The sequence below is a fragment of the Strix uralensis genome, chromosome 1 (genome assembly GCF_047716275.1).
Source record: "Strix uralensis isolate ZFMK-TIS-50842 chromosome 1, bStrUra1, whole genome shotgun sequence".
Lineage (NCBI taxonomy): Eukaryota > Metazoa > Chordata > Aves > Strigiformes > Strigidae > Strix > Strix uralensis.
In genome coordinates this window covers 24,362,425-24,389,947 of record NC_133972.1, presented here as the reverse complement: position 1 = coordinate 24,389,947, position 27,523 = coordinate 24,362,425, and the positions used below count along the sequence as shown (strand labels likewise).

At 39.4% G+C, this 27,523-nt stretch overlaps 3 protein-coding genes across 12 annotated transcripts in view; 2 read left to right on the top strand and 1 right to left on the bottom strand.

Moving 5' to 3' along the window:
• ATP2C1 (ATPase secretory pathway Ca2+ transporting 1) overlaps positions 1–923 on the top strand; it is a 66,149-nt gene extending 65,226 nt beyond the window's left edge. For all 8 annotated transcript variants that reach the window (XR_012627706.1, XM_074860024.1, XM_074860084.1 and 5 more), the window contains one exon: positions 91–923. Coding sequence is in view for 7 of the 8 variants with exons in the window: in XM_074860024.1 (XP_074716125.1) it covers positions 91–227 (137 nt within the window). In the remaining variant the exon portion in view is untranslated. The remainder of the gene's footprint in view (positions 1–90) is intronic.
• A 4,104-nt stretch (positions 924–5,027) lies between these two features.
• On the bottom strand, positions 5,028–10,417 carry ASTE1 (asteroid homolog 1). Of its 2 annotated transcripts, none has more exons than XM_074860099.1 (4): positions 9,045–10,416; positions 6,920–7,130; positions 5,799–5,994; positions 5,028–5,519 (listed from the first exon to the last, which is right to left on the bottom strand). In XM_074860099.1, exons 1-4 carry the CDS (start codon positions 10,341–10,343, stop codon positions 5,225–5,227), a joined length of 2,001 nt encoding a protein of 666 aa, XP_074716200.1. In that variant the 5' UTR covers positions 10,344–10,416; the 3' UTR covers positions 5,028–5,224. The 2 variants fall into 2 exon arrangements, with proteins under 2 accessions (XP_074716200.1, XP_074716209.1); XM_074860108.1 differs by having other exon boundaries at positions 5,278–5,519; positions 5,803–5,994; positions 9,045–10,417.
• The window catches only part of NEK11 (NIMA related kinase 11), a 123,303-nt gene continuing 106,190 nt past the window's right edge, over positions 10,411–27,523 (top strand). The window contains exons 1-3 of one of the 2 annotated variants that reach the window (XM_074860117.1): positions 10,411–10,586; positions 10,934–10,978; positions 14,281–14,537. In XM_074860117.1, coding sequence (XP_074716218.1) covers positions 14,368–14,537 — 170 coding nt within the window. In that variant the 5' untranslated portion in view covers positions 10,411–10,586; positions 10,934–10,978; positions 14,281–14,367. Of the gene's footprint in view, positions 10,820–10,933; positions 10,979–14,280; positions 14,538–27,523 lie in introns of both variants that reach the window. The other variant, XM_074860127.1, reaches the window with a different exon arrangement.

Sequence of the window (27,523 nt, the reverse complement as noted above, 5' to 3'; positions counted from 1 at the left end):
TGAAAGTCTTGTAAGTCTTGTTCTTTTGTAAGTCTGCCCTTGGTTCTTAAATAGCAAATTTAAAAAGGGCTAATAATTATCTCTTCCCAGATTTACTGTTTCTTCTGGGACTCACTTCCTCTGTGTGCATAGTGACTGAGATCATAAAGAAGTTTGAAAGAAGTAAGGAAAAGATCCAGAAACGTGGAAGTTCTTCTTCGTCAACTTCGTCTTTTCTTGATGTATGATGCATATTGCATTCTTTTGTTTGCAAACTTAGGGATTGCTGTCTAAAGATTTAGGAGAAAGCAAAACAATATTTGGAGGATAAAGAAATCCTGAGGGCTTTTGACAAGTCCTTTGTTTCACTGGCTAATGATGAACATTCATGTTTCAAGACTGTTTAGAATTTGACTTCCAGCTGTGGGAGTAACAAATGAAATTATGCAACTTTGGTAACATTTTTCCTCAAACATAAATTTACTTTTGAGATTGAATGGGATTTTGTGTGTGGGGGGGGTTAATTTAAAGAAAGATCTAAGCCCAAGTCCCATTTTCTGCACTTAGAAGATACAACTGTGTAAAATCCTTCTCTTAGATATAAATATTTTAGTTTGTTTTTATTTAAAACATTGTACTATTTTACTTTTATGGTGGTGGGACTTTGCTACTAATACAAGGATAAAAAAATATTTCAGAGGCATTCCACTGAATTGAGTTTAGAGTCTGTCACAAGAGTGCCATATTCTAGCTACTGTATTTATTTACTTTATCCTGCAATGTGTAAGCGGCTCAAGTACCTTGTGCTACAGGTTTTTTTTTTGTATCCGGAATTTTTTTTTGCACAGGATGTGACCGCTGTCGGATCACTGTTTTTTCTTTTCTTTTTCTGTGATTGAAAAGCCTATACTGCAATTTGAAGTAAATGTTTGCTTTTCTTAGAAGTGTGTTGTCTCTTTGTTTTAAAAGAAACTGGGATTTACACCAGATTAGCATGCTTGTTTTGATATAATCTTAAATACAAGCTTTGTTTCATGTCATTCCATGTTTACTTTAGCCTATGACTGTTAGATCACTTGAGTGATTATAAGACAGTACTGTTACTGAAATTACTTGTAGTGTATTGGATTAGAAAATGAGTGCACTAATCCTCCTCACTCTAATGGCAAAAATCCCCACCCCTCTTTCAAAGAAGCTTGGTTTTCCTTCCTCTTCCTCCTTCCACCCTGATCATAAAAATCAACTTTTTACTGGTAGTCTAACTTAAAATTTTAACCTACAAAATGTCTTTTTGTGTCTAGAAAAGCATTATAATAGACTTGTGTCTTGATATGGTAAAAGTATTTTTAATATAAGACGTTTGAATACTCTAATGTTCACTAATTGGAAATGGTGTTCTTCCTCAAAATAGACTTGCAGCTGTTGTTATCAGTGTCTTCTCAACAGAGTAGGACTCATCATCCTTTGAGGAAATGCAAGGAACTATCACCTAGGGAATCCTGAAAAGAAGATGCCTAAGATCTCTAGGGGGAGTTGGAGATGTAATGGTATCTCTTTTGCTTGGAAGCATGTGGATACACATGTTTTCACACCATCTGCTGAAAGTGTAGCATTGGTATCGGCTCTGGGCCATGCTGTTGCGATGGTCATCCTGTCGGTTAATGAGGAATTGTAAACAGGCACTGGGATATTTCTGCACTTACCTTTGTGGCTTGCCCCACATGCCATGCTTAAAATCTGAGGAGTTCATGGATAACAAGGCAGTTTGGAAAGTGCTGTATGAATTTTTCTGCTAAGAGGTTGCTTTAATTGTCCTCTTACTTTTTTCTGTGGAGATTGCCAGACTTGGTCAGGAAGTGGGGCTGCAGACAGGACACGAGTGCACCTGTGAGTCTGCTTTACAGGTGCAATTCCTCCATTGCTCTGACTGTCCCGGGTCTGCTCAATATGCCCATATTATGTGGAGTACCACTGTGCTAGAGATCTAGTTGTGTAAAGGCTGAGACTGCAGCATATGGCCCTTGTCTCTTCCTGAAGGATGTTATGTGAACCACTGAGCTGGTAGAGCCTGGACAAGGTGAGCTCTTACAGAAACACTCTCATGTCTTCAAAAGTTTTTTATTTCCAGCAGCTCTGTCTTTCAGAAGTCAAACAGATTTGTTAGTGTTCCTCCTGTTGAACTATTACCATCTTTGGCTAGTGGGGCTGTAGTTGTTCAGTGTTGTTGTAGTGTGTTCAGTATTTCAATACAATTTCAGAACACTTTTCAATAAAAATACTTTGTATTCTACAGTAAAGACAGTAAAAACTGACAGTGCAGGCTGATGAAGAATCTCTTGAATGAACTTGGGTTTTGAGAAGGTACAGCAACCGTATCTTTCACACAGTAAGTCTTGTTGATGTTCTCCATGAGATTTGACTGCTTTGTGCTCTGCACTTGGGCTTGGAGTCCCAGAAATCCCGGTAAGTACAGAAGTGAATGGGTTGTTAGGTGTTGGAATGGGCTGCCCAGGGAGGTGGTGGAGTCCGCATCCCTGGAGGTGTTTAAGAGTAGGGTCGACATAGCGCTGAGGGACATGGTGTAGTTGGGAGCTGTCAGTGTGAGGTTAATGATTGGACTGGATGATCTTCAAGGTCTTTTCCAACCCAGATGATTCTGTGATTCTGTGAAGTGCAGATGAACACCAATTTGTCATCTTAGCTTGGAAGTGTTATTGCCTAGTCTTTAAACAAATTTTATGAAGTACCCAGCACAAGTCTCACTTTATGAAAAAGGTACGTCACTCTAGACAAGAAATTATTTTAGTCTCTTACAAACAATGAATTCTGCCTTCTTGCAGGGTGAACTTAATTGAATGCAGTTCACTTTAAATATGTCATACTAAGTTTTGCTGTGTTTTCCAGTGGAAGATGAAACAAGTAATTCATCTAGCTCGATCTCATTATTTATGAAAAATGCGTGGACTGAATTCCATTGAGATTTTTTGGCTTCACTCTTGATCATTACCACTTAACAGCAAGTTTGAGAGATTTTTCTCCAGAACAATTGAATCAGTAGTGGGATTTGTCCACAAAAAATGAGACATTTAATGTGGGGTGAAAGTAGACATCAACCAAGGAATTTAGTTGCTCTTACTAAAGCATGGAATAGAGAACTTCTCAGTTTTATAAGAGCTCTTTTATTTTTGTTTTTTCCCCCAAAGACTGAACACCTATAATGAGTCAAAAAGGAAAATTGGAGCATTTGATTTAAATTCTGAGTAGTAACCCTAGAATCAGTAATTATTTCCTTCTGCATACAGGATTGGTGTTTGCAATCAGGTGTATTGCTTTTTATCAGCAACAAAGAACAGCTGAATTCTGCATTGAGAACATACTTCTGGTAGAGTAATTGTTAATCATCAAGTCTTCTCAAGGGAAGTCTCAAAATGCCATGTGATCATAGCAGCCTTTTTATCCCAAAGTAGAATACTTGAGTTTATCCCTGTCTTCCAAACCATGTAATTGAAGATACTGCTTCTCAGCAAGTCTCAAGAATTTGTGTTTTCCAGCACTTTTTCAATGTGGGATTTAGAGTAGATTAAGATCTCTCTTCTCACAGTACTAACCAAGTGGCATCAAAGATGCCTGTATTTTTATATTTAAGACTTAATTTAAATGTGACTGTTTCCGATGATTAAAAACTGTAAGGAACTACAAGCTTGGTGAAATGAAATATGTGGGATTATAATAGATCAGAGGCTCTGATGATTTGGGTGATCAAGGATTTGAGATTTAATTACTAAAATCAAGAACTTTAAATTTAACACCTTTCAACTTTAAATAAAGTCATCTGATGGAAATGGGCCTTTGCAGACTGCTGCAAATAGAAGTCTATTTAGAAATGGGTTGTAAAGTTCTAGTAACCTGCTGTATGGTTGAGCGTAGGTGCCATCTGCTGGTAGTCTAGTAAGTAGCAGTTTTCGTGCTGGAAGAAATGTTCAAGATTACTATCTCAGACTGCATCTCAAAAATAGTTTCCTCATGAATGTAATAGATGTTATCAATCAATTCTCATTGACTATATTATGGCAGTATCAAGACTCAGCTGTATGACACCAGAGATCCTTCCTGTAAGTCACAAGATCTAGTGTGTTACTTTCCACGTGGATAGCTGTCAGATAGCTGACGTAACCAGGGCTGCAAACTGAGCACGAGGCACGAATCAGGCTTGAATCCCGGTAAGTAAAGGGCAAAACTGTAATGATTAAAGGTGGAAATCATGATTTTTCCTGAATGTAAAAAAAGGTATATAGGTTCTTGAAGTTGAAAAACCAGACAAATGGTAATTACATTTCACAAGGGGAAGATACTGGAAAACCAACAGTTTTACAAGTAAAGCATTTATATAAATTGACTAATTTTGCTGGAAAGTTAGCTAATACAAAGCACTGAGAGACAGTGATGATGTAGGATTTTTTAAATAGAAATAGTTTTTCAGTAAAGGTTTGTCAAGTAACTTAGCATACATTGGGGCAGGTTAAGGTCTGTAATTTTAGTATAGCCATTAGAGAAAAGTTAACTCAAGTGACAACAGTTTGTTAATGGCAGAAGATTGTACAGTTACTCTGAATTAGCAAACCTTTGAAAACTCGCTACCATGTGATAGCTTTGTGCGTGCATGTAAGCATTTAACTCTCACTTAAACATACCAAAGGGGGCAGCGAGGAAGGGGATAAAAGCTGAAGTTTCTCCCCGAGTATAGTTCAGTACCTATAATACTGAAAACACAGTTTACTCAGCTCTCTCTGAAAGTACAAATACCTGTAAAGACTGATTCTACAATATTTTTAAACTTCTCAATTTCCATTTTAATCTGATCTGTAAGATTGTAATCGCTGTGTTCCTCAAATTTAAAAATAGGATTTCTTTGAAATTAGAAGTGTTCAGGGAGATGAGGGATAGCCAACTATAAATGTTTAGGAATAGTCCAGCTCTGAAATGCTGAACAACCTTGCTCTCATTTTCAATTAGACTGATACCTTTAAAGAAAAACGAAGCACTACAACTTTTATACAGCACCTCTTTTATAAGAGTGTTAGTTACAAAAAAAAGTAAATAAAAAAATTCCCCAAAGCAAGAATCGTTGGTAAAGATTGAATTAGGAGCTCGTGTGAAAACAGCTGAGCAAATCTGACTACAGTCCCGTATTTTAATAGTTTCTTCCATCTGCATAGCATTAAAAATTATTCCAGGGATAATGCTTTCAGTCATCCACTCCAAGTGATGCAAACCTATTAACATTGCATAAATGCTGAGTTTCTGGTACAGCATGCCTGATGGCTTTTCTCTTTTTATTAGATACTTTCTTCTTTTTGCAGGACTCAGATTTGGTCTTGGTCGTCTTCTGAAAGAAGTCTGCAGATACAGTTGACTCCACTGTATTTAACAAAACCTGATAAAGCTGAGTCATTTTTGGAGATAAACTAAACAGATTTTCCACTGAAGGCGTTGATTTAAGCTCTTGATAGAGTCTGTGCACAAGGGTTCCATTGTAAAGCCTGCTCAAAGGAAAGAGAATCCTCATTTAGAATCGCACCTCAGCAGGACAGGTACAAAACCATGCTGTTTAATGAAAAAATGGATCTTAACTATACAATATCCAACAGAGGGCTTCTAAGGGATACCTGTTCTACTCAGTATTTTTGTCCATATTAATATCTTTAAAGAAAGGATTCAAATGCAGTAAAATAGGCCAAAGGAGTTTGACATGCAAAATAGAACATGAACACATTCCATCGGGGGCTTATGTAGAAAGCAGATCTCTGAAATGTCCTTACCTACTTAAGTCTGGCTCAGAGAGAGGAGTGCAGAGTAGCTGGTTGAGATACAATCCCATCTGAAGACAGCACTGCCACTGGCAAAAACTATGTGCAGCATCTAAATCAAAGTCTTTGTTTTGCAGTTTCTTTTCCTTCCATTTTAGAAATTCATTATATGCAATACTGTCATCTTCAGCACATACAACAGTGGTATCTAGGTTATAAATAAAAAATAACATGCAAATGGATGCTCTGCTGTGAACAGTACAAAAGGTATCTGCAATGTACAGGGTGTTCAAACCTCCAGTTCTATTTCAGGAAGCATTAGTGATGTTTTCAAATGTCTCAAACCGAACTTTAAGATGTAAAATTGAGTCAAAATTCAAGTATGAGTATCCATGAGAATATGAAATTGTGAAATCGGGAATTCTGTTTGTTAGGTAATTTGCTATGCTGTTCTGTGAGTGGATCAATTCCAAACAAGAGTTCCATCTTACTCCCACCTACCTGGGATGCAGGTGGGAACTGTGTCAGTCCAGTTTCTATACAGTAGAATCTAAAGAAACTGTCTAACCCTGGCATGTGTCATCTTTGCCATCAAATGAAGGAGTCCTAGAGGAAATGCCACAATAACTCTTAACAGGTATAAATATTACTGGGACAATTTCTGTGATAATTGAGTACTTTCAAATTCTCACAGTGCACAGGCAGATAAAGGGGCACCTGTGCAACTCGGCATTTTTAAGTACAGATTATTTTAGAAAAACTCATAAGAAATAAAAATCTGTTCGAATGCATCAATCAGTTATTCTCTTCTGATGCATGAGCATTGAACTTATTTTTTTGTAATTTTTATATCTAAATTAATCCTTTAGTCCTAAAGAAAGCATTTAGAAATACAAATTAATGTTTTACAAGATGGCAAAGTACTATTTTACCTATATAAAATGTTAAATTGATGGCTAGCACTGTTTCTCTGCTCTGTATCAATGCAAAGAATGTGACACCTCAGGATATAGTGTAAATCAATGCTAATTCATCTGAATTTGGACAACTCAGCATAGATGAGGAAAAATGAATTATGGTATAGGTTTTTTCACAGTAGCTGAACACCTACATTGTATTATTTGGAGACATACCTGGATCGTTTGTTATTCTGTGCAGTTCTCCAGATACTATCATTAAAAGTAAAGCCTTTAATTGATGCAATGTAACTTTTGGTTCTGAACAACGTATCCAGTAACACGTTACAGCAACAGGCAGTTGTAAGTGACTGGGGATAGATTCTAAGTAACTCATTTTCACTCCTAGAGTCTCCAGCAAAAGCATCTGACGGCATGTCATGGGCATCTGAAAATAAATTGAAAAATTGGAGTGGTAAAATAAAGGGAAGAGACTTTATTTGTTGTGAGCCACTTCCAAAAGGCAAATAAGCTTGTGATTAAACTAGCTAGTACTACATATTTTCGATAAATTTAAAGTTTCACAGATACTCTGAACAGGAAATATTTTAAAACTACTTAAGCTTTACAAACTAAACAGTTAAATGTTAGGTAGAAAGATAAAGTCATTTTTTACAATTGCCTGATGTTAGATTTTAAGTGGTTTCAGAGTTGTCTTCGAATTGAGTGACTTGAATTAAACTCCTACATAAAAGTTGACTTGCTTGGAAAATCCTGTAACCATAATGCATTAAAATTACTTTGGTATAGCAATCAAATATATATAAAAACCTTCATTTTGTGCCTCTTGGAAGTTACCCTTCTTTCTGAGATGTAATGGTGATGTCTGTTCTTGGTATGTTGAAAATACACTTACCTGTAACCACAAAGAAAGCTGAAGTGTGAAGCTTGCATTTTTCACCTGCAAAGTATTAATTCCTAGCACATGTTCCCTTTGTTGTGCTCCTTAACTTCCAAAAAGGGGTCTTATAAACTTTGTCCATAGCTTCATGCATGAAGAATCGCAGCAGGCTGTTCAGCTGCAATTCGAGTGCTTTGTGAACCTTGATTAGGATGGTTTTGCATGTTCTTAAGCAGACATCCCCACAGAAGACAAACTGAAATCAGTTTTGCCTAGAGCACTTTAAATGCAGAATAACCTCTCTCCTTCTAACCTTCTGTTGACCTGATAATTCCCCTATATTTAGTAAGGAGAGTTGTTATAATGGTAGAAGCTCAAATTCATTAAACAAACAGCATACATACCAAGACCAAAGTAAGGTGTTGTTAAGATTTCTTAGAATCCCAAAACATGATCTTTCAAACAAAAGTATTTGCATATTGCTCGTTTAAAAGGCCTGTAACAATATCCTGTGTAAAATAACCTTTACATAGGCCTTTGGATCCATAGCTATCTGTAGCATTTAACGATCATAGTAGCGATAGACTTTGTTCTCATATGAAATAGCCACCAGCAAGTGATAAAAACACACAGCACAGCCCACACACAGAGGTGTTAACGGTTGATCTGAATGCCGGAATGGATAGAGCATGTGGCTTAAATATGCAGTATTAAAAGTACAGCTTGTATTTCAGATGTTTCAGAAATTACTGCATACAAAACCTCAGTTATGCAACTTTAGGAATGGGAGATTATTTTCCATTCACAGCAAGAGTTACAGTCTTAATCATTATAATTTAAATATACAGAATTGCTAATGGTGACCGAAACTAACCTAGTACAACTTTCCTTCGATTACAAGCTGTTTTTCAGGTGCTGTTGTGTCTGGCAAGCAGCAGGGGTCCATACTTTCGGCAGGTAAAATTGCTGGGCAGTTGCAAGATTCAGAGCATGAAATAATGGTGATTTTTGGTAAAAAAGCATGGGTCAGATTTTGTTTCAGAACATTGCTCTGAAACATCCATAGCTTGATCAAATATAAATTTTGTAGTGTTAAACTGTCCTTTTCTAAATTTCACTAATTTTCTAATTTTCCTGTAATTATAAAAGTGTTAGTGTAACAATCTATATAATGAAAGAAGGGCTTAGAATGGAAGATTCAGGCAATTCTGCATGTACACACAACCACCTTTTCATGTAATTTGTCTTGGTACACCTGGGGGCAAGGCAATCTATGTAGTTTCTGGACTCTCGCAGGCCAAGCTGAGAGCCCTGTAGGTACCTGTGTTATTACATAGTTACTTACTGAGGTGGCTTAGTTCAGGCATCACATTTAGGGAGCAGTTGGCAAACATGAGTCCCAACTAGCTTTTGTCACTGGTGAAACACTGTTAACAGTGATCTGTTGTGACAACCATTTACCTCCATTAACTTGTCCAAAGAAAAATGATCATCACAAAAATCTGCGGGTGGGCTTGCTGCTTGAACAAATGTTTTTTTAAGTGCCTTCTGGAGTCTGCCAAATTCACAGACAACTGGCAGCTCGCTGGTCTGCTTACTTGGAGAAGCAGCTTCCGTCTTTTGAGGTACTTTCAGAAGCAGCCCATAGATAACTCGGCGAATGGGCAAAGCTGTGCTGTGGGCGCTAGGTCTCTGCATGTTCTCCACCTGAACGTGGAGGAAGGTGCTTCGCAGAATCAGGGCATCGCTGATGAATGGGGCCAGCTTCCCATTCGCCAAAGCATCGAGCACCCACTGCGGTAAGTCAGCTTTCCTGGCAGCCTCACATTCGTACCTCCCCTTGTGAAAAAAGTCCTCCAGCTTCACCTCCGAGGGAGTGTAATCCTCCATGGAAGCGCAAAGAAGCTCCCTGACTTCTTCCCTCTGGTGTTTCTTCAGGTATGTCAGCACGCTGGCGACGGCCTCCCTGGGCTGCTCGAACCGCGCCAGCCAGCTCAGCAGCCCCTGAAGGCGGGCGTGCTTCCCGCCCTTCCCCGCCAAGCGCGCCCTGCTGAAGAACGCCTCCAGCGCCGCCAGGCCCGTGTAGTCGTTCCCGTTCATGGCGGCGAAGAGGGGGAGCAGGCTCTTCCTCAGCGGGCGGAACTGCCCGCAGAACCTCTCCGCCGAGAAGCAGCGGGCGCGCACGTAGCAGCCCTGCGGCCCCTCTCCCGCGCACACGCTCTGCCACTGGAAGTGGCTGAGGGGGCAGTAGCCGGCCACCAAGTCGAAGACGCAGAAGTCGCTGTCGAGGGAGAGGACGGGGCAGCCCCAGCGGTTGGCCAGGCCGGCGATCTCCCGGTCGGCCTCGGCGAAGCACTGCACGAAGGGCACGCCGAGCCGGGCCAGCGCCTGCACGAAGGCCTCGCGGGTCAGCAGCGGCACCAGGCCGCCGCCCTCGCCGCGGGAGAGGCCGTGGGCCGCCCGCAGCCGCTCGGCGGCGCGGTCCCGCAGCGTGGGCAGCTTCCGGTCGTCGGCGCCGCGCCCGCCGTCCAGCACCACGAAGGGGGCGACGCGGCAGGCCCGCAGGCTGCCGAAAAAGTCGCGCACGGCCGCCGCGAAAGGGCCGTAGTCGCCGCCGCGGCGGAAGTCAGCAGCGGAGGCGAAGCACAGGCGGTGGTAGAGGCTGCTCCCGTCGATGACCAGCTTGGTGTCCCTCACCCGCAGCTCGGTGAAGAACGCCCCGCGCTCCTCCACGAAGCCCGTCAGCCCCTGGACGCCCATGGTGGCGGCGCGCGCCCCGCTCCGCGCCGCTACCCCGGGAACGGCGCCGCGCCACCGGAAGTGGCGCTAGAGTGACAGCCAATTCTCCAATCACGCCTCCTCTGCCCCCTCCCGCCTGCTGGCTCTCAGGGCGCGTGCGCGGCGTCTCCTAGCGACGGGACCACTAACACGGGCCCGGCGGAGTGGCCGGGGCGCTCCGGGGCCTTCCCGCGCCGCCCGGTTGGGCTCCCGAGGCCGGCCGAGGTAGGAGGCTGTGGCCGCTTCCTCCTTCGCCCCGGGCTGGCCGCGCCCTGTCATAAACCGTCCCAGGGGAGCCGGAGGACCCTGAGTGACGGTGGTCGCCGCCGCCGCCGTCGAGGCGGCCCTGGCGACCCTGCGGGGCCGGGCGCTGGAGGGGGAGAAAGCCGTGGGGAGATCGTGTACCGCGAAGCAGACCTGCTAGAGGGGTCCCCGGGAGCACCGCCTTCTCCGGGGAGGTGGGGAAGGGGGCCCGGCTGGGGGCATGCTGCCCTCGCCCCTCTGTGTGAGGGAAGCTGGGCGGGGAAGCTTCCCTCACACAGGGAAGCATAACTGTGTCTGTGTCTCCCCAGGCTCCCGAAGCGTGAATTCTGAGTCTTACACGGTCTATTAATAAGGTAATAATGTCTCTGAGGTCATCCTAGAAGATCCCAGATTCCTGAATGTGTGTCGGGGAGTTATTAATTAGCCCTTTGATAGCCGAGTACGTTTGACCTTGTTTAACCATCATCTGCAAGCTCCTTTCCTACCGACACTACTAATAAAATTTTTCTTGGTTATCCTTTCTCTCAGAGCACTAACAAAACGGGCCAGCTGAGGTGATGTTACTGTAGGCTTGGCTAGGTTTACAAAAATGTTGCAGAAAATAACAATGGAGCCAGTGTTCAGGAGTTAGTTCTATTTTAAATGAAGGGAAAACCCAGCAATACCTCATCATTTTTATCTTCAAAAAATTTAAAGGAGCAGGCTAGTGAAGTCATTAGCAGGAAAAAATTCAAGGTAGCAAATACTGAGGATATTTGGAGTTTAAGTACAAAAACTGGAATTTGTACTGCAAGGGGGGGGGGGGGGGGGGCAGCAAATGTTGATGTAGCAGAGGGGTTGTTAAGAATAAAGTGAAAAATTGATAGAACTTGAAAATGGCCTTGATTAGCAAAGAAGGATTTATCTTGGAGGCAGAAAGTGTCAGAGTATGTTAGCTATTGCTAAAGAAACTTGAAGGTTATGTAAAGGAAATTAAAAACAGCATCTTATTTAAGCAAAGAAAGGTCAGGGGAAGAAGTGGAGATGCTGCGCACTTAGCATGTGTAGGTGGAACTATGAAACCCTAAACAACAACTTTGCTTTAGCTTACAACAAAAAAAGAGGAAGGAGATTTAATTCTAGCCAAAGAAGAAGGAAAAATAAAAAAAGTGATCCAGACTGGAAATTCCATTAGTTTGGCATCAGCAGCCTGCCAGGCTCTGGAATGGGTCTTGGCTGGGGGTGAAGAAAATTAAGAACATAAGCTGTTTACCAGAGTGTTAGTGGATAGGGTATACCGGGATTTTTGAGGAAAAGGGGGTGAGGAGTTGATTTCTTTGAGTTCTCTCTAGTTGTTCTGAAATTCAGTGAAGCAACTGATGTACTGCTGCTTGGGAAATACCTGCTTAGAAGATGGACACTGGTAAAAAATAGAAGGAAGGTTGGGCTAAAGGTTTGGGTGAGGTAGGAGAGGCTGCCAGGTTGTATACTCCTTGAAGAATCAGTCAGTCTCATGGTTGAGGAAGGCTCTAAATGTTGACTCTTACAGGGTATTTCTTTCAAATGCAGTGGCTCAACAATCCACCTCTCCTGTGCCATTAAAATGTGCCTGTGATACCACAACAGCAATCACTGGCTCCTGCCTTACAACACTATTCAGCAGTAGATATCAAAGCATTTCACAAAGTTATATGATAGTTATTACCATTATTATATACAGAAGGAAATTGAAGCATAGAGAGTAGCAGGTAAGAGGCAGGGTTGGAAATAAAGCACAACAATTAGACTCAATGGGCTACTTGATCTCAAGTGTGATATTGTGGTGTAAAGGATTGGGCTATGTTCCTACGGCCCAAGTAAGTAGGAAAACTCGAAGGTGAGGGATGTTAAGTGACTCTTCTCCAGAAAAAAGGGAAGAGATAGCTCAGCAGTTCTTGTAAGCGTAGCTATTTCTAAAGGTTGCGTATTTCAAAGCTATTCTATTTGGAATTTATGAAGGCATCCATAAAACAGCAACTTCGTAGGAAGTTAGAATAGTAAATGAAAAATATGTAAACTGACAACATAATATTTTGTGGAGTTCATCCTCCTGCCCTCCCCTCCCCCACACTTCAACATGATCCATTCAGACAGATTTGGAGTTACAGAAGAAGTAATTTTCTAGCTGACATTCTTTGCTTAGCATTTGCATTTCAAATTTTTTTGTCACTGTTGCTATCCGGAAGAGAATACAGAAACAGAATCTCAGGAGTGCTTTTGTTTATAAAACACACAGGATTTGTATCATTGTTAAGATGGCTTGTAGTAATTAAAATGTGGCTGTGTTTCATAATATAGTGACACTACAACGTCAGGCTCTGGTACAGTGTGACAGCAGCTGAGCAGATGGGTATTAAAGCAGGTTCTTGTGCACGCACACACACACGCACACTGTTGTTGTAAGATACAAATTTGTAGTCTTTATTTAGGCTCTTTTAGGCTCTGCATTTGTTAGGAAGTGAAGACAGTGACTTGGAACCAACAGTTATGCAGCTTTTAAAATTAAGCAATTTCTTCTCCAAAGCAACAACAACAAAAAAAGGATTTTTATGTTCTTGCATCGACGTTAAAATGTTCTGGTGAACAAACCCAGCGTGGGCATGCTGCACTGCAGCTACTATCTAGTAGTATTAGTTGCACTGATTGTAGGATCTCGCAACATCTTTATTTGTTCCCAAGGATCCTCAAGCACATATGATGCAGGTAGCATTATATAAAGACAAGGTAATGAAAGCAATATTGTTTTATTATGTGCAGTGAAACACCTACCCTTTATCATTTGGAATGAGTAAGTTTGAGTAAACAAAGTTGTTCTAAACTCATAGTTAGTTATTGCAAACCACAGAAACACTAGAGGTTTGTCTTTGCAGTCCCTATGTTTGCAGAATTAGGACCTCAGTTAGACAAGAATTCTGAATCAAAGCTAAATTGTTGGAAAGGTGGGTCAAGAAAGAAATTATTACAGCTAAGGAGAAATTAAGAACTTCTGGAAGAATTGGGTTTTATTGAAAGTCTCATAGACTTGTGGGTAGCCTTGAAGCTCTAATTTGCAGAAGATATTAGTGGTGAATCACACAGAAGCTTGTGAGGTCAGCACTGAAACAGATGGTGAAATCTGAGGGGCAAATGAAAGAGCAGAGAAAACAGCTTTGCAGTTATTTGTGGGAGTGAACTCAAATTACAGGTGGAGATTATGCTTCAGTATATACAAAAATCATGAAACTTGTACCCTGAAACGCAGATGTTTTTGGTGTCAGGTACTGTGGTGGTACAAAGACATGTGGTGAGGAAGAGTGCCATATCTAGGGGAACTGTTGGGCAAAATACAGGTATAGTTCTCCTTGCAAAAAGCACTTGAACTTTTAAATAAGTTAATGTATAAGCACCCGCATTTCATTTCGCCTGTCTTACCAGTTCAGTGAATTCATTTAAGGTTGATTTAGAGGAAGGCTGACTATGTCACATCTACATTATCTGGAATCTCTTTTTAAAGTCTGCTGCCCACAGTTTACCAACTAATGATTCTACTTAATTTGTGTTTTGCTGCAAGCTAAGCACTGTAAGCACTGCCATAGAATTAAAGGAAAATTTTAATAAGAATAATACATTGACCAACCAAATTTTTTTCTGTTTCAAGTGTTTCCTGTGTACATCCATGGAAGAGTAAAAGGATTTGAAAGCTACATTTCTAGAGAAATTTGTGTAGTTTCTGTTACACAGAGAAATGCAGAAATTTCAAGAAACTGCTAAGCATGTCACTATTGCCCAATTGAATTCTGCTTGCTCAGATGCTATGATTGCAAGAAGATACACCATTCAGAGGAAACTTGGCAGTGGAAGCTTTGGAAGTGTATATCTGGTTTCTGACAGGAAAGCAAAACAAGGAGAAGAATTGTGAGTAAACCCTTCACGTGCTTTAAATAAAAATATTTCTTGCATTGTAGATGTTTTCTTTGTATTTGTGTCTCATCTTTCAGTTTGGTGTTATGTTGCAACCTTAACTGTTTAACTTTAGTGAGGGTGTAAGATAGGAGCAGACTGTATGCTGACTCAGCATTCTAACTGAATCTGGTTTTGCTTAAAATAGATCATCTGGTATTAGAGCACCTCACTGTGCTTTTATCTAAGTCCTTTTTAATTTCCTTGTGCAAGACAGAGTGGAGGTAGAAAATCTCAGATCCTCATCTCCATAGTCATGTACACCTCTGAAGCTTTGTAACAAATAATAAACCAATAAGAACATTTGTAATTTATGTATTCCCTAGTATCATACCTTAGACAAGTTTCTAATGTAAAATACGTACTGTGGAAAACACCCTTGTATTTACTCAGAACAGAGGTAAATTCTATCATTGTCCTGACAAGAAGCAGGGAAAAGGTATATGACAGGTTTCACAGATTTGCTCTTCTTTGTAACAAAATTGTTTGTTAAAGGCTGAAAGCTTTATAATTTATAAGCTATAATTTCATAATTATGTCAATATATATGTGTATATAATATAATTGTATAGTTTATTTTTGAGGTCTTTGTGTTTTATAGATAAACTGTGTTCTGGAAGTTCTTTCTTCAGAACACTTACTAAAGTGCTGGGCATTTGCCTTCCATCCCGTGCTTATCTACCTTCATGAACACGGTCTTTTTGCTTTTAAAAATGTGCAAAAGAGGATCCTTAATCTAATCAGGTCCAGCTGCTGCAGTACCTAGCTCTATAACGCTTCATTCAGTTACACATACCCATTAAAGCATTGAAACGGAGCATGAAAATGTCAGAATTTCTGAATGTATTTCAATGGACTTCTCTCTTCATTGCTGATGATTTCTTATTTATTTACTGTAGGTAAGGTTTTTTTATAACACTTAATCAGATGCTTTCAGGAATCGATTCTGTGTCATTGTAAGGACTCAGATTGTTGGAGAAGGCTCAAAAGAAACTGTACTGTAGTGATGTCCTGTTTTTTTATAATTGAGTTGTCTAAATGAAACCTGAGACAGAAGTTACAGAAATTCCAATAAACACCTTTGCATTTGCTGTATACCTAACTGACAGGACATTTTTTAAAAAAATTACTAGCAATTCTTGATTTTCTTTTATTTATTTTTTTTACCTGCCTGAATTTGGACAGGTCTCATCAGTTTGTTTGATAAACCCTTTAGGATTCTGAAGCCACAAAGACAAAATAACATTTTCAGAGTGTTGACGGTTCTGTATGTGTGTTTGAAGTTGGGTGCCTGCATTACTGGCTGGACTTCCTGTTGTGTAGAACTGTGTTTATTGATTTGATACTTACACCAAAAGAAATTTAAATGTGAATAATTTTGGTTTTATTCAATAAAATTTGTGAGGCTTTTTGTTTAAAGTCTGAAGCATCAATGTGCTTTTCAGCCAGAAATACATTCTTCCTTTAAATATAGGGGTCTCTTTGTCATTATTGATGGACACATTAATGAGTAATTACATGATAAAAGAGCTTTTTCTGATTAATTTGTGCTTCACTTTTGCTATTTATGACAATGCATTCTTGGCAATATTGCTTGAATAAATGTGCAGCCAAGACATAATTCTTTCACTTGTTTTCCTTCTACATCAGTTTACAGCTTCTCAGCTCCTTGGATTAAGGCTAGAGGCTACTAAGCTCTTAGCTTTTTTCAGCAGGCTTTTGGATCTCTCTTAGCCTTAGCTATGATTTTCTATAAAAATGTTCTTTAATGAAAACTTTCATTAAATACAATAGAAAATATTTTTCTTTTTCTGCTAAAATAATTTATCTTGCAAGTAGGGTGACAGGAACTACCTGAGCTTGTAAGACCCTTAATGATCTCATTCTTAGAATATTAACAGTATAGTGAAATGTATGTCTTCAGACATTTGCTGCTATAGCACAAGCTGCCAAACCTCAAAACCAAGGAATGTGTGCTTTGCCTTTAAGTAGTTATTATCTATTTTTTTCCTGAAGAATTTTTCTTTGAGAACTTTAACTTTGAGTGACCGTGTTTTGGACAAACATTCACTGCCTGCAGCATTTCATGCCTGTGTTTTGTTAGGGCTGGGGCTGAGCGTGTCCTCTGCCACCCTCAGGACAGAGTCTGTGTATCAGATGGCATATTCTTTTTTTGTTTTGTCAGTCTCTTTTTGTGACTACAACAATATTTAACAAACCAAGGTGTTAGTGTAATACTGTAGTTCATACTTTCATCACTAGAGGGTACTTGTGTATCACGGTTATTCATTCCTTCTGAGCCTCAAATGTACATTGAAGAGCGGGTTCCCCCAACTTCTATCACTTTTATGCTAATAGATGACAAAAGTACTGGCCCAGGTGAACATGAAAGCTTAGGTAGCATAATGAGATAGAGTGTAGACACTTCTCTTTAAAAATACTGGTTTCTTAAGGTGGTAAAATATGTTAGAAGTCACATTCTCAACACTGCTTTCAAATCAGAAAATAATCTCTTATGGAAATGTACTGGTTACTGCTTCTGTTATATTTCCCATTGGGAAGTATATATATACTTCTGAATGAAAAATTAGGTGGTTATGTTTCTTACCCTTTAAAAAGAGTAATCTTAATGTAGCTCTGAAAGCACTTTGGCAGAAAAAAAAAAAGGAATTGAGATATTCAGGTCCCAAATGACCTCAGCAGAATTAGAAATCTATTTTTATTGTTTCAGAGATGGTCTAGAACTTGCTGAGGCAAATGTCGTATACAGCATGAACTTAGCCACAGATAGTTTCCTGAAAACTGCTATTGTCTAAAGCACTGTGAAAGAGCATAGGAATAAATCATAAGAATACAAATTCCCAAGAAGAGCAGCATCTTAAATATTGGTACAGAAGCTGTTCGGGGATTTCTTTTTCAATTTTCCATTAGTGCAATGTCTACAGAATGAGTTAATGCAGAGACTAACAATGGTTATCATGTAATTTCATGTATGCTCAGCAAAGCTTTTGCATGATTTTAGGAATAGTTTTGGGGCATGCCTTGTACTTCATTACCCTTCAGGCATCTCGGCTGTGGTGAGCAAGGTGTTATGCACAGAGTTGCTTCAGCTGTGAGGGAGAGAGGGTTGATAATTTGGGGCATGCCTCAAGTTAACAGACATATTTCACATAAAACTCTCCACGTAGAGCTGCTCAGGCCAGCAATGCCTGCCTCTCTTAAAAGTACCTGCCAGCTTCATCCTGATCTCCAGTTCTGTGTACAGATGGGATTGGGATTGCTGAATTTCTGAGATCATGCTAGATCAGGGACATGCAGTGTGATATGGTTGAGTTGCATATTCTATAGGGTTATGAAGTACAAGTATAGTAGCATATGGTAGATCTGTTACTACAAGTCCCTCTTAAGTGCTGCATTGTATGACACATTCCTTGCCTGTTGCTTTAACTTCCTAATTTGTATTTTTTGTAAATTGTATTTTCAGGTAATTTTTTATTTTCATGGTGCTGTGTGATTTCTATAATCTTGCCTTCTTTTTTATTAGATGACTCTGAAAACCTTTTTCATTTTAATTTTGCATTCTACCCTGTCTCAACTAGAAAATTATGTACTGCTGTAAACAGCTGTAGTTACAGACATAGCTGAACACCTGGATATCTAAGCCAGGAAAATCCCTAGTCGTAAAACACATCTTCTTGTGTTGATGAACTCTGTTTTCCTTTAGAAAATAATAGTTGCAAGTCATTGCATATTATTAAATATGCTTTCATAGGTTTTCCTCATGTTTAAGTTTACTGAGCGATAGCTTCTCTGCTTGTATTGCTTGTGTTTTATGTTCTTCCGAGGTATGTTATCCACAGTGGGGAAGGAGAAAACCAAACCAGTGATTAGTATTCTGGAGTGAGATAGTGCCACCATGAGGTTATTTCAGACTGGCTGTTAGATTTAAGGATCACACCTCAGTCTGAGATATCTGCTTTGTGCAGACATGTGATGAATAACTTTTCTGAGTTTCATAATAATTTCCTAAAAAGAAAAGTGCAAGTTCTTGATTTTAGATTTATGACTAGGCAACGTGACTTTTGTCTTCCGTGTTTATGTAGAATGTTATGCCATCTGCTGTACATCTTCTACAAGAGGTTTTGATCCTGTTGGATGATTCTCACCGAGTATGACAGAGGGTTAAACATCTCACAGATAGAAGTTCCTGCAACTTACATGAAAACAGACAGCAGAGAACAAAATGAATGCCCACATAAAGAGAAAGGCCAGAACCTGGGAGACTCTTCACTATGAAAGAAGTTTCTCATGTACTAGACAATCCACACAGGACAGAGATCATCAGTTTCCCACAGTTTTGGAAGAAGCTATGGTCAGAATTTATATCATCTTAGACCCTAAAGTCAATTAAACACAAGAGACATATTCACAGAATCACAGAATCATTCAGTTGGAAAAGACCCTTGGGATCATCGAGTCCAACCATCAGCCTGACTCTACAAAGTTCTCCCCTACACCATATCCCCCAACATCTCATCTAAACGACCCTTAAACACATCCAGGGATGGTGACTCCACCCCCTCCCCGGGCAGCCTGTTCCACTGTCTGACCACTCTTTCTGTGAAAAATTTTTTCCTAATGTCCAGTCTAAACCTCCCCTGTTGGAGTTTGAAGCCATTCCGTCTTGTTCTATTGCTAATTACCTGTGAGAAGAGACCAGGACCAACCTCTCTACAATGTCCTTTCAGGTAGCTGTAGAGAGTGATGAGGTCTCCCTTTAGCCTTCTCTTCCTCAAACTGAACAGTCCCAGCTCCTTCAATCGCTCCTCGCAGGATTTGTTCTCCAGGCCCTTCACCAGCTTCGTTGCCCTCCTCTGCGCTCGCTCCAGCACCTCGATATCCCTCTCGTATTGAGGTGCCCAAAACTGGACACAATACTCCAGGTGTGGCCTCACCAGTGCAGAGTACAGGGGGACTATCACCTCCCTACTTCTGCTGGTCACACTATTTCTAATACAAGCCAGGATGCCGTTGGCTTTCTTGGCCACCTGGGCACACTGCCGGCTCATGTTCAGCTGCTTGTCAGTTAGAACCCCCAGATCCTTCTCTTCCAGACAGCTCTCCAGCCACACCTCCCCAAGCATGTAGCGATGCATGGGGTTGTTGTGGCCCAAGTTCAGGATGAAATATTTGTATGAAATAAATAATAATAATAACAATAATATAATTAAAAATAATAAATATTTATATGAAAGCAAGCTTCTTAATTCCAGTTTACACAGGATGGCATGATTGGTGTATTATTTAATATTTTCCCTCTTAGATATTTGTAAATCATCTTGTTTTGAGCCAGGTACTGTACATTCACTAAAACTGAGATTGAACGGCTTAATGTTGATACTGCCATTTGATTCCAGTGGTCTTTAAAATGAGCTCTGGCAAATCTTTATTTCAAATTGCAAACTGATTCAGCTAATATGTAACTGGAGTCCAAATAAGGATTGGGTGCCCCTGCAAATATTGGCTGTGGTTTTTAATCTTTTCCAGAGTCTGAACTGAATTTAGGCATGATAGATGAGGATGTGCATCACTAGTTGCCCATTAGCGGAGTTTCACAAAGTTTTAGAGGCTCTGGGTTTGGCTCTTTTAAGAAGAAAAAATGGTAGTTTTAATTTGTGTAAAAACTACTTATATGCTTTTGTTCATTTTTCTCTTCTGTAAAATTGCACCAGTAATGAAGTTGGACCTAAATGTCATTTTTTTTCTTTACATTTGTATAATTTAATGCTACTGGCAAAGGATAAACAGTGCTACTCAGTAACTTTTCTAGACCTATGTATGCCCACTATGCAATACTGTCTATTAAGGATGACTCTTTGCATGCGTTTAGCACCTTTTACATTCTGGGACCTGAAAGCACTTTTCAGAGCTGTGAAGTAATTTTGTCCAGTTTGCAAATGGACAATAAACAGGGAAGTTAACAGTTTACCTGTGTTCATGTAGGGAGGCTGTGGAAGATAACTGGGCCAATGCTTAAGAAATCCTTCCTTGATATCTTAATCTTACTAAATATTAGCAGAACCTTTAGTTACACTGTAGATGTAACTAATCTGCATCTAGAGCCTAAAATCATGGGGGTCAGTTCTACAGTTTGGAAATAAGCTGTTCTGCACGTGGCAGGAAGGAAGCCTAGTTTCCTGTAGACTTGTATCCTCTGTTCCCTTAACCTACCACAAAAAGCCCTACGTTTTCACCATGCACGTTATGACTGCATTCTTTTTTTCTAGAATGTCCCCTGTTTTCTTTTACTTCCTCTAACTGTAGCTCCAGCTTCTCCCTTCCCTCTTGTATCCCTCCAATATTTGTATTTTCCTTCTGTATTCCCTAATTAGTGGTCGCAAGAGACAGGTCAAGCCATGGTTGTTCCTGAGCACACGCACAGGTGAAATGAATCGTATACATATATACACTGGCCATTTGGCAGCTCAAACAATGTGTAACTTTCAAGATCCAGGGGCCACTAAGGCTTGCACTTCCTACTTAGATTAAGTAAGGTTATCTTAAGATCTGTGAAATTGCTCTTCTGACAGATTTGGTTGAAACTGGACAGTAACTCCTGAAGTTGAGTAGCAATTGACATTTTTTTCTTTGGTAGACAAGGCTACTAAACTTAGAACAATTGGAAAAGTTTGGAAATGCTGATGGGACAATTACACTATGAGTTCTTCTGCAACTTTCCAGTGTACTTGGTATTTAATATCTACCTTCACTTCTTTGCTAACATACAGTATATAAATGCTTTGAAGCTTATTGATAGGGCATTCAAGTCACACCCATGTGTGAATACAATGCCAATTTTGTTGGCAGAGTATCAGCAGCTCAGTAGTTATCAAGTCAGTACTGTTATAAAACTACCATCTCAATGATCTGCTCAAATGCAATCTCTAATGACAAAGAGAAGGAAGACGTTCCAATATTGTGTCTAGGAAATGGTTTATATGAATTTTTGTAAATAAAGTGTCAGTATAGCTTTTAATTTACTGGTATATTCAGAGAAAATTTACTTAAATTTAGAAATCACCTTCAAAATGCAGGATGTCTGCAGTTGTGTGTGGTTTTGGTTTTTTTTAGATTCTTGACTCACATATGGTTTTGCAGAAGTCCTATCTCAATTTTTGAGAAGTTTGCTTTTGTTTCTGGACATCATGGACCTAGACCTACCCAAAATATTTAGATAACTTGGTTTGTATAAAGAACATAGCAGGATTGTACCAGCATTTTTACAGCAAACAGTAATATCCCTGCAGTTGCTTCTATCCCAGTCCCCTTGAGTAGATTATCAGTTAATTATAACAGGTAATTATGGTTAAAGACAAAGTCTTTTATAGCAGAGATTTATGTTCAGCAGTAGTCTTGAAGGACAGTGCTATCACTTATAGTAATGAATGTCCTAATCAATTGTGCCAAGGGAAGCTCTGGGTTAAGTTTCACTAATTCATAGCCATGCATGGGCAAGCAGATGAAGTACACAGTAGGCAGTAGGGACTTCTAGTTCATAAATATTCACAAGGTACTTATGTGTCCTCGTGGTGGAAAGCACACGCTGAGAAGTGCCATACTCCCTGGACTGCTCCTGTGTGTGGTAATTGTGGGGTGTCAGCTCAACTTCTGCGTCTGACTTGCATTATACCATTAATCCAGACTCATGCTATGATTCCTTGGAAACAGTGCACTTAGCTGAATAATTTATCACGTGACTTTCAATTATTTATGACTTCTTATAACAAATGAAATAAAATCTAAAGGCGGAAGAGTTTTGTAACTTACGAATATCCAAGCGACAATCAGCAGATTGCTGTGTTGTCAAATCCCTGTGTTTGCTGCCTGATTGCTTCTCTGAAGGTACTCCAAGGGAATGGTCATTTGATACTAAATTGATTAAAACAGTAACAAATTACTCCCTGCCAGTTGTCGTGTGCATGTTCCCCTAATTGTGCTGCTTTCCTTTTTTCTTCTCCCTCATTTAATAACAAAAACTAGAAATTAAAACTAGATTCCATCAGGTCATTTTAGATTTGGGAACAGATATTCATGATCTCCTTGGAAACTGAACAAAGGTGCATTTCCTGTGGGATCTTCCTGATTGCTGTTTATTTTTAAATAAGCTCTGCTCAGCAAACCCTCTTTTGCTTGCTTCAGTCAAGTGTGCCTCTGCTTCTTCACGTATGGCTCAGGCTACTGTGTATCAGCTGAACTGCTGTTGCTACTAAGGTGTACAGTCATTCTTGGCCCCAAATAAGAGACAATAAGAACACTGGCAGAGAGCTCTTGCTGATTTTGCTAGAGCAGTTTGAGAAGTTATCCTTCGTGAGCTTTCCACTGGAGTGGCTGAGCATGGCACTCATATTCTGGGAACAATGCTACAGGAGTCAAGACCTAGCTAAGTTTTGAAGTCCTGTCTGAAACCTCTAACAGTGGCTGATGTGCTTGAGCCTTGGTTAAAGAGTACACCTGCAAATGGAAGTTGCTAGAGGGTGAAACTAAATGTTTTGTTTCAGTTTTGTAGGCAGTTGCACCCATGGCCACCATTGTTTCAGATCATTTCTAGTGCAGGCCAATACTGGTTCAAAGACTAGTTTGATAACCCTGGACTCATTCAAAGCAGTTCTCACCAGAGACTATGTGGGAAGGTGCTTTAGTCCCTACCTTCTGCATCCCTGTTGGTGTCCAGTTTTTCCTGCAGCCCAGTGTGGCACTATAGGGCTCCTCTTGCCTTTCGTTAAGGACCTCCAGACCTCCCTTGCAGTGGGACTGTGACAGTGCTGAAGTACAACACAGGTACGGAAGGCAGGAGCTACCCTTAGAGCCTGCTCCAGCTCTGCGTTCCCCTCTCCAGTAAAGCTACACTTTTACACAGCTACCCCAAAGCTATGGGAACAGACACACATGTGCATCTTTGCAGAGGGATGCTCTACTAAAATTGGCAGAACAACAGAACTGATCACTACAACACACAGGAATCCAAGAAGTGGACCATCTCGCACTGGAACAATTTATTTAGAGCTCAGTGTAAGAAACTTTGGGAAGTCCTTGTGCTGGATAAGTCTCTAGCGGGGGCTGCAGGATAGCTTGGCATTGCAGCACAGATGTGAGATTTTACACCGCCTGTGCTGGTGACAGATTTGGCAATTTAAAGCTACAGCCATGCTGCAGGCCTTTGCACAAGCAATTTCTGTGTTAAAATTTCTAGTTTCCTCATTTTCCAAAAGTACAAGACTGATATTATGTGGCTTCTTTGAAGTCACAGGGTGAGTACTCAGAACATGTCCAGACCCTTCATTCAGCTTCTGTAACACAGGTGCCTGTGAAAATCCTCTGCAGCAACATTTGATACAACTTTTACATCTGCTCAGTCATCATTATGAGCTTTGGTGGTATTGTTATTGGTTTTTCTTTTTTTCACCCCTCTCCTTTTAGTATACCTTTCTTTGATTAAGTAGCCTACTTTTTGATTTTCAGTGCGATTTGTCCACTTGACTGGGGTTCATTCTAACTAGGTCTTTTTTATGTGAGTGGGAGGCAGAGTTCCTTAAAGAAAATATTACTTCGGTTTACTCTAAATCTCATCCCCCACAGAGCTGAGGCTCCCGGGAACACAGTGCTGCAGCACCTGCCATGTTCTGATCTTGTGTGTGGACAGTGAGTGGTGCTGATGGTTGACCTCATTGTTTTTCAAATTGTTTACCAGTAGCATTTTCAGCATTGAACAGAGAATTGTGCTTAAGGCATTGTTGGTGAATTACTGGTTCTTTGAGGTGCATGGCAGAGACAGAATTTAATGATTTTGTAATTAAGCAAATGCCTTGAGATCACTTGTGTCTCATTCATTGTGTTGAAACCTATGTTTAGTTTTTATGCATTTGTAAGCTTGCTTTAGTAAGAAAATGGAGAAGTACGCCATTATTATTTTAGGTTGAACTGTGACTGGCTGCCTCAAAGATACAGTATGTTTTTGCAATATTTGAATATGCTTGTCTACTGTATCTCGTTGCAGTTTACCCTTGTTGGCAAGGTGTTTTCTCAAGTCTGCATCAAGGATGTTGTCATTTCTTCCATGCAGATCGGGCCTCCAGCTCTTTGTTGCATTCAGTACATTGTAATGAGAAAACTACTGCAGTGAGTGGAATAAACTCTGGGTTTGCTGGACACTCAGCGTATTTTTCCTTCTTTTTTTCTGGTTTGTTTTTTTATTTTTTATTTTTGGTTGTGCTTCTGTGACACATTAGTAAAAGTAATTCCTAGTTCACTTTTTCTCTTACATGCATGGCGTGCCCTTCATGTGTTCTGAAATAACTTTTCAGTGTTGCTGGGTAGTTGCTTCGTTTTTGAATTGCACATGTTTCACTGATTTCTAAGATCACAGTATCATACTCAGGAGGACTAGAAAGTATTAAGATTTGTAAGTAACAACAGATGCTATACACAATTAATTTCCTCAGCATTGCTTGACTCCCTTTACCTTTGACTGTAGACTATTTAGTAATATGCTTTTGTAGAGCTATAAACTGTGCTTTTATCTCTTTCTCTCCTCCCCTGCTTTTTTTTTTTTTTCTTTTGTATCATAGATAATTCAATGCATATCAGAAATAAACATTGAAGGAGATGCCTGCTGGAAATAAACATGTAGGAAGAGTGAGTTTCCTCATTAAAGTAGCAGCAATTAGTATTTAAACTACTTATGGGAATTCAGTTCCACTGAAGGGACAATATTGTTGGCATAAATATACTTGCAACATTGAAAGGAACATTATTCTGCTTACAAATATATTTATATTCAGGAAAAAAAATAAATTTTACGTTAGGAAATGTTTTAGTTGAGTTTCTATGGAATGCATGCTTATAGTGATTATTGGTGTGTCTGGTTCCCTTTCACAACTCCTGTCCTTCAAAATTGTCTGTTTTCCGTAAATTGATACATATAGACCAGGTGATATGAGGATCTTTCTTCAAAATTTCTAATTAAAACTAATTTCAAAATACAGACTAATTCCTATACAAGGAAAATTCTTTTTTGACAGATGGTGCAGCCCAAGACTGCAACTTGAAGAAACGTAACATGGCATTTATGAGATGCTTAATCGTACTATAATGCTTGAAAACAAAATGCTGCATCCAAGCTTTAGTTCTCTAATGGCATCTCCTTTTTCTGAAAAGGAACATTAATTAGCAGAGAGCAGTTAATAGTGAAATGTTTTGAGTATATGTAATGAAATAGCAATGGAGAAATGTCTGGTTTAGATGATTTGATTTTTTGATGGAATTAAGTCTTCAAAGACACAGAGAATAAACAAATTATTTAGTCCTTGTCACATTTCTCTCTAAAATTCCATTTAGGTTAGTGGCAGCATGATATTTAATTACCTTCTTAAACAAGACTAGGCTGTAGAAAAAAGGATGAATGAACAGTAGATGGTGATAATGCAACGTGCAGAGATAAAGTATTGCTAAAAAAAGTACATTCACAGGTATCTAGTTTGTACCCCATAATAATTTTTAATAATTTTCCTGAGTAGACACACATTTCTTCAGTTCAATCACAGTCTATTAGTATTTGATTTAGACCTGAAACATATGACTAAACTGTAAATGTAATTACATTTTATTTTTTCATTTCTGTCTAGGAAAAAAAATCTAGGTTTTAAAAATGTGTCTTTAGAGGAAAATTCTTCTTTTATTAAGCAATGTCCACTTCTATTTTGTAATTTTTAATCAGTGTAGATGACAATGCAAAATGTTCCAAAGAATTATTCAAAATAAATATATTTTAATATCTAAATAAATAATGGATGCTTTTGTGCGGTAGTAATATGGCTTGTTCAGTTCTATGAAGGATAACACAAGTACTCTGCTTTGCTTTATAATTATTGATTTTTTTCCAACGTTGGCACATATGGTCGACCAAAAATAATTTGAAGTGTGCCCCTTTGTATATATGAGATTTTGCTCAGTGCAGTAGAAAATGTTATAAGCTGTATTCCTTGAAGCTAACTTATTTCAACAGTGTTCTCTTTCATGTTCCAGAAAATGTATTCTACATTTCTTTGGGTTACTAATTAGGAACTGTTAATTTTCAAATAACCATAAACTGTTTACATCATGAGCTGAACTGTTCAGTGTTAGTGCATATATTAGAACATTTGAAAATTAAGCGTCTCGAAAAATGTTTGTAGGTGCTATAATTGTGGCTTGCTGATGGAAATGAAAAGTGAATCATCCATTTCACTTGTAAATTTGTGAAATCACATCACCATTCAAAGATATTTAAGCATGGCTAAATTCTTTAAAATGCTTATTCAGAAAATGAAATTATATTAAATCCATCTACAGACACTACGGTGCTCATATATCAATTGAATTCTTAGCGGTTAACCTGGGCATTAGTTCTCAGTGTTTGTGAATGTTTGTAAATAGCATGAATAGGCTATTTTGGAGGATAGGAAAAAACTTTCATTGATGGCTGTTATGGCTTTACTAATCAATAGTGTTCATGGAGATGACAAAAGAAGCCTAGCATTTGATTTAAGGAGTTGTGCAGCAATACTTAGGACTGAAATGAGTTTATGGCTTGACTAAAATCAATAATGACCATGGGAATGATAAAAGGAACCCAAGATTTTATTTAAGAAGTTGTGTAGTAATACTTGGGTTTGAAATGTTTTGGTTGATGAGTAAACATATACATGTAAGTAGGAATAGCAAAGAGCACTCATCATTTGTTTTTCATTGGAAGTGTGGTAATCTTCTTGATTTTCCTACAGAAATCCAGTGCTCTTAATTTACTGTGAGTGTTTGTTTCTTTAACTAAAACCAAGTATTCATTCTAGGTAGGACTGACTTGTGTATGCTGATTTTTTGCATTTCATGGTTTCACCAACTCCTTC

Coding starts and splice junctions, on each gene's coding strand:
- ASTE1 (XM_074860099.1), bottom strand. CDS start 10,343: ATGGGCGTCCAGGGGCTGACGGGCTTCGTGGAGGAGCGCGGGGCGTTC. Junction 7,131..9,044: donor CTTTGGACAAGTTAATGGAG/GTAAATGGTTGT, acceptor ATTTATTTTCAG/ATGCCCATGACATGCCGTCA. Junction 5,520..5,798: donor TCTGAGCCAGACTTAAGTAG/GTAAGGACATTT, acceptor TCCTTTGAGCAG/GCTTTACAATGGAACCCTTG.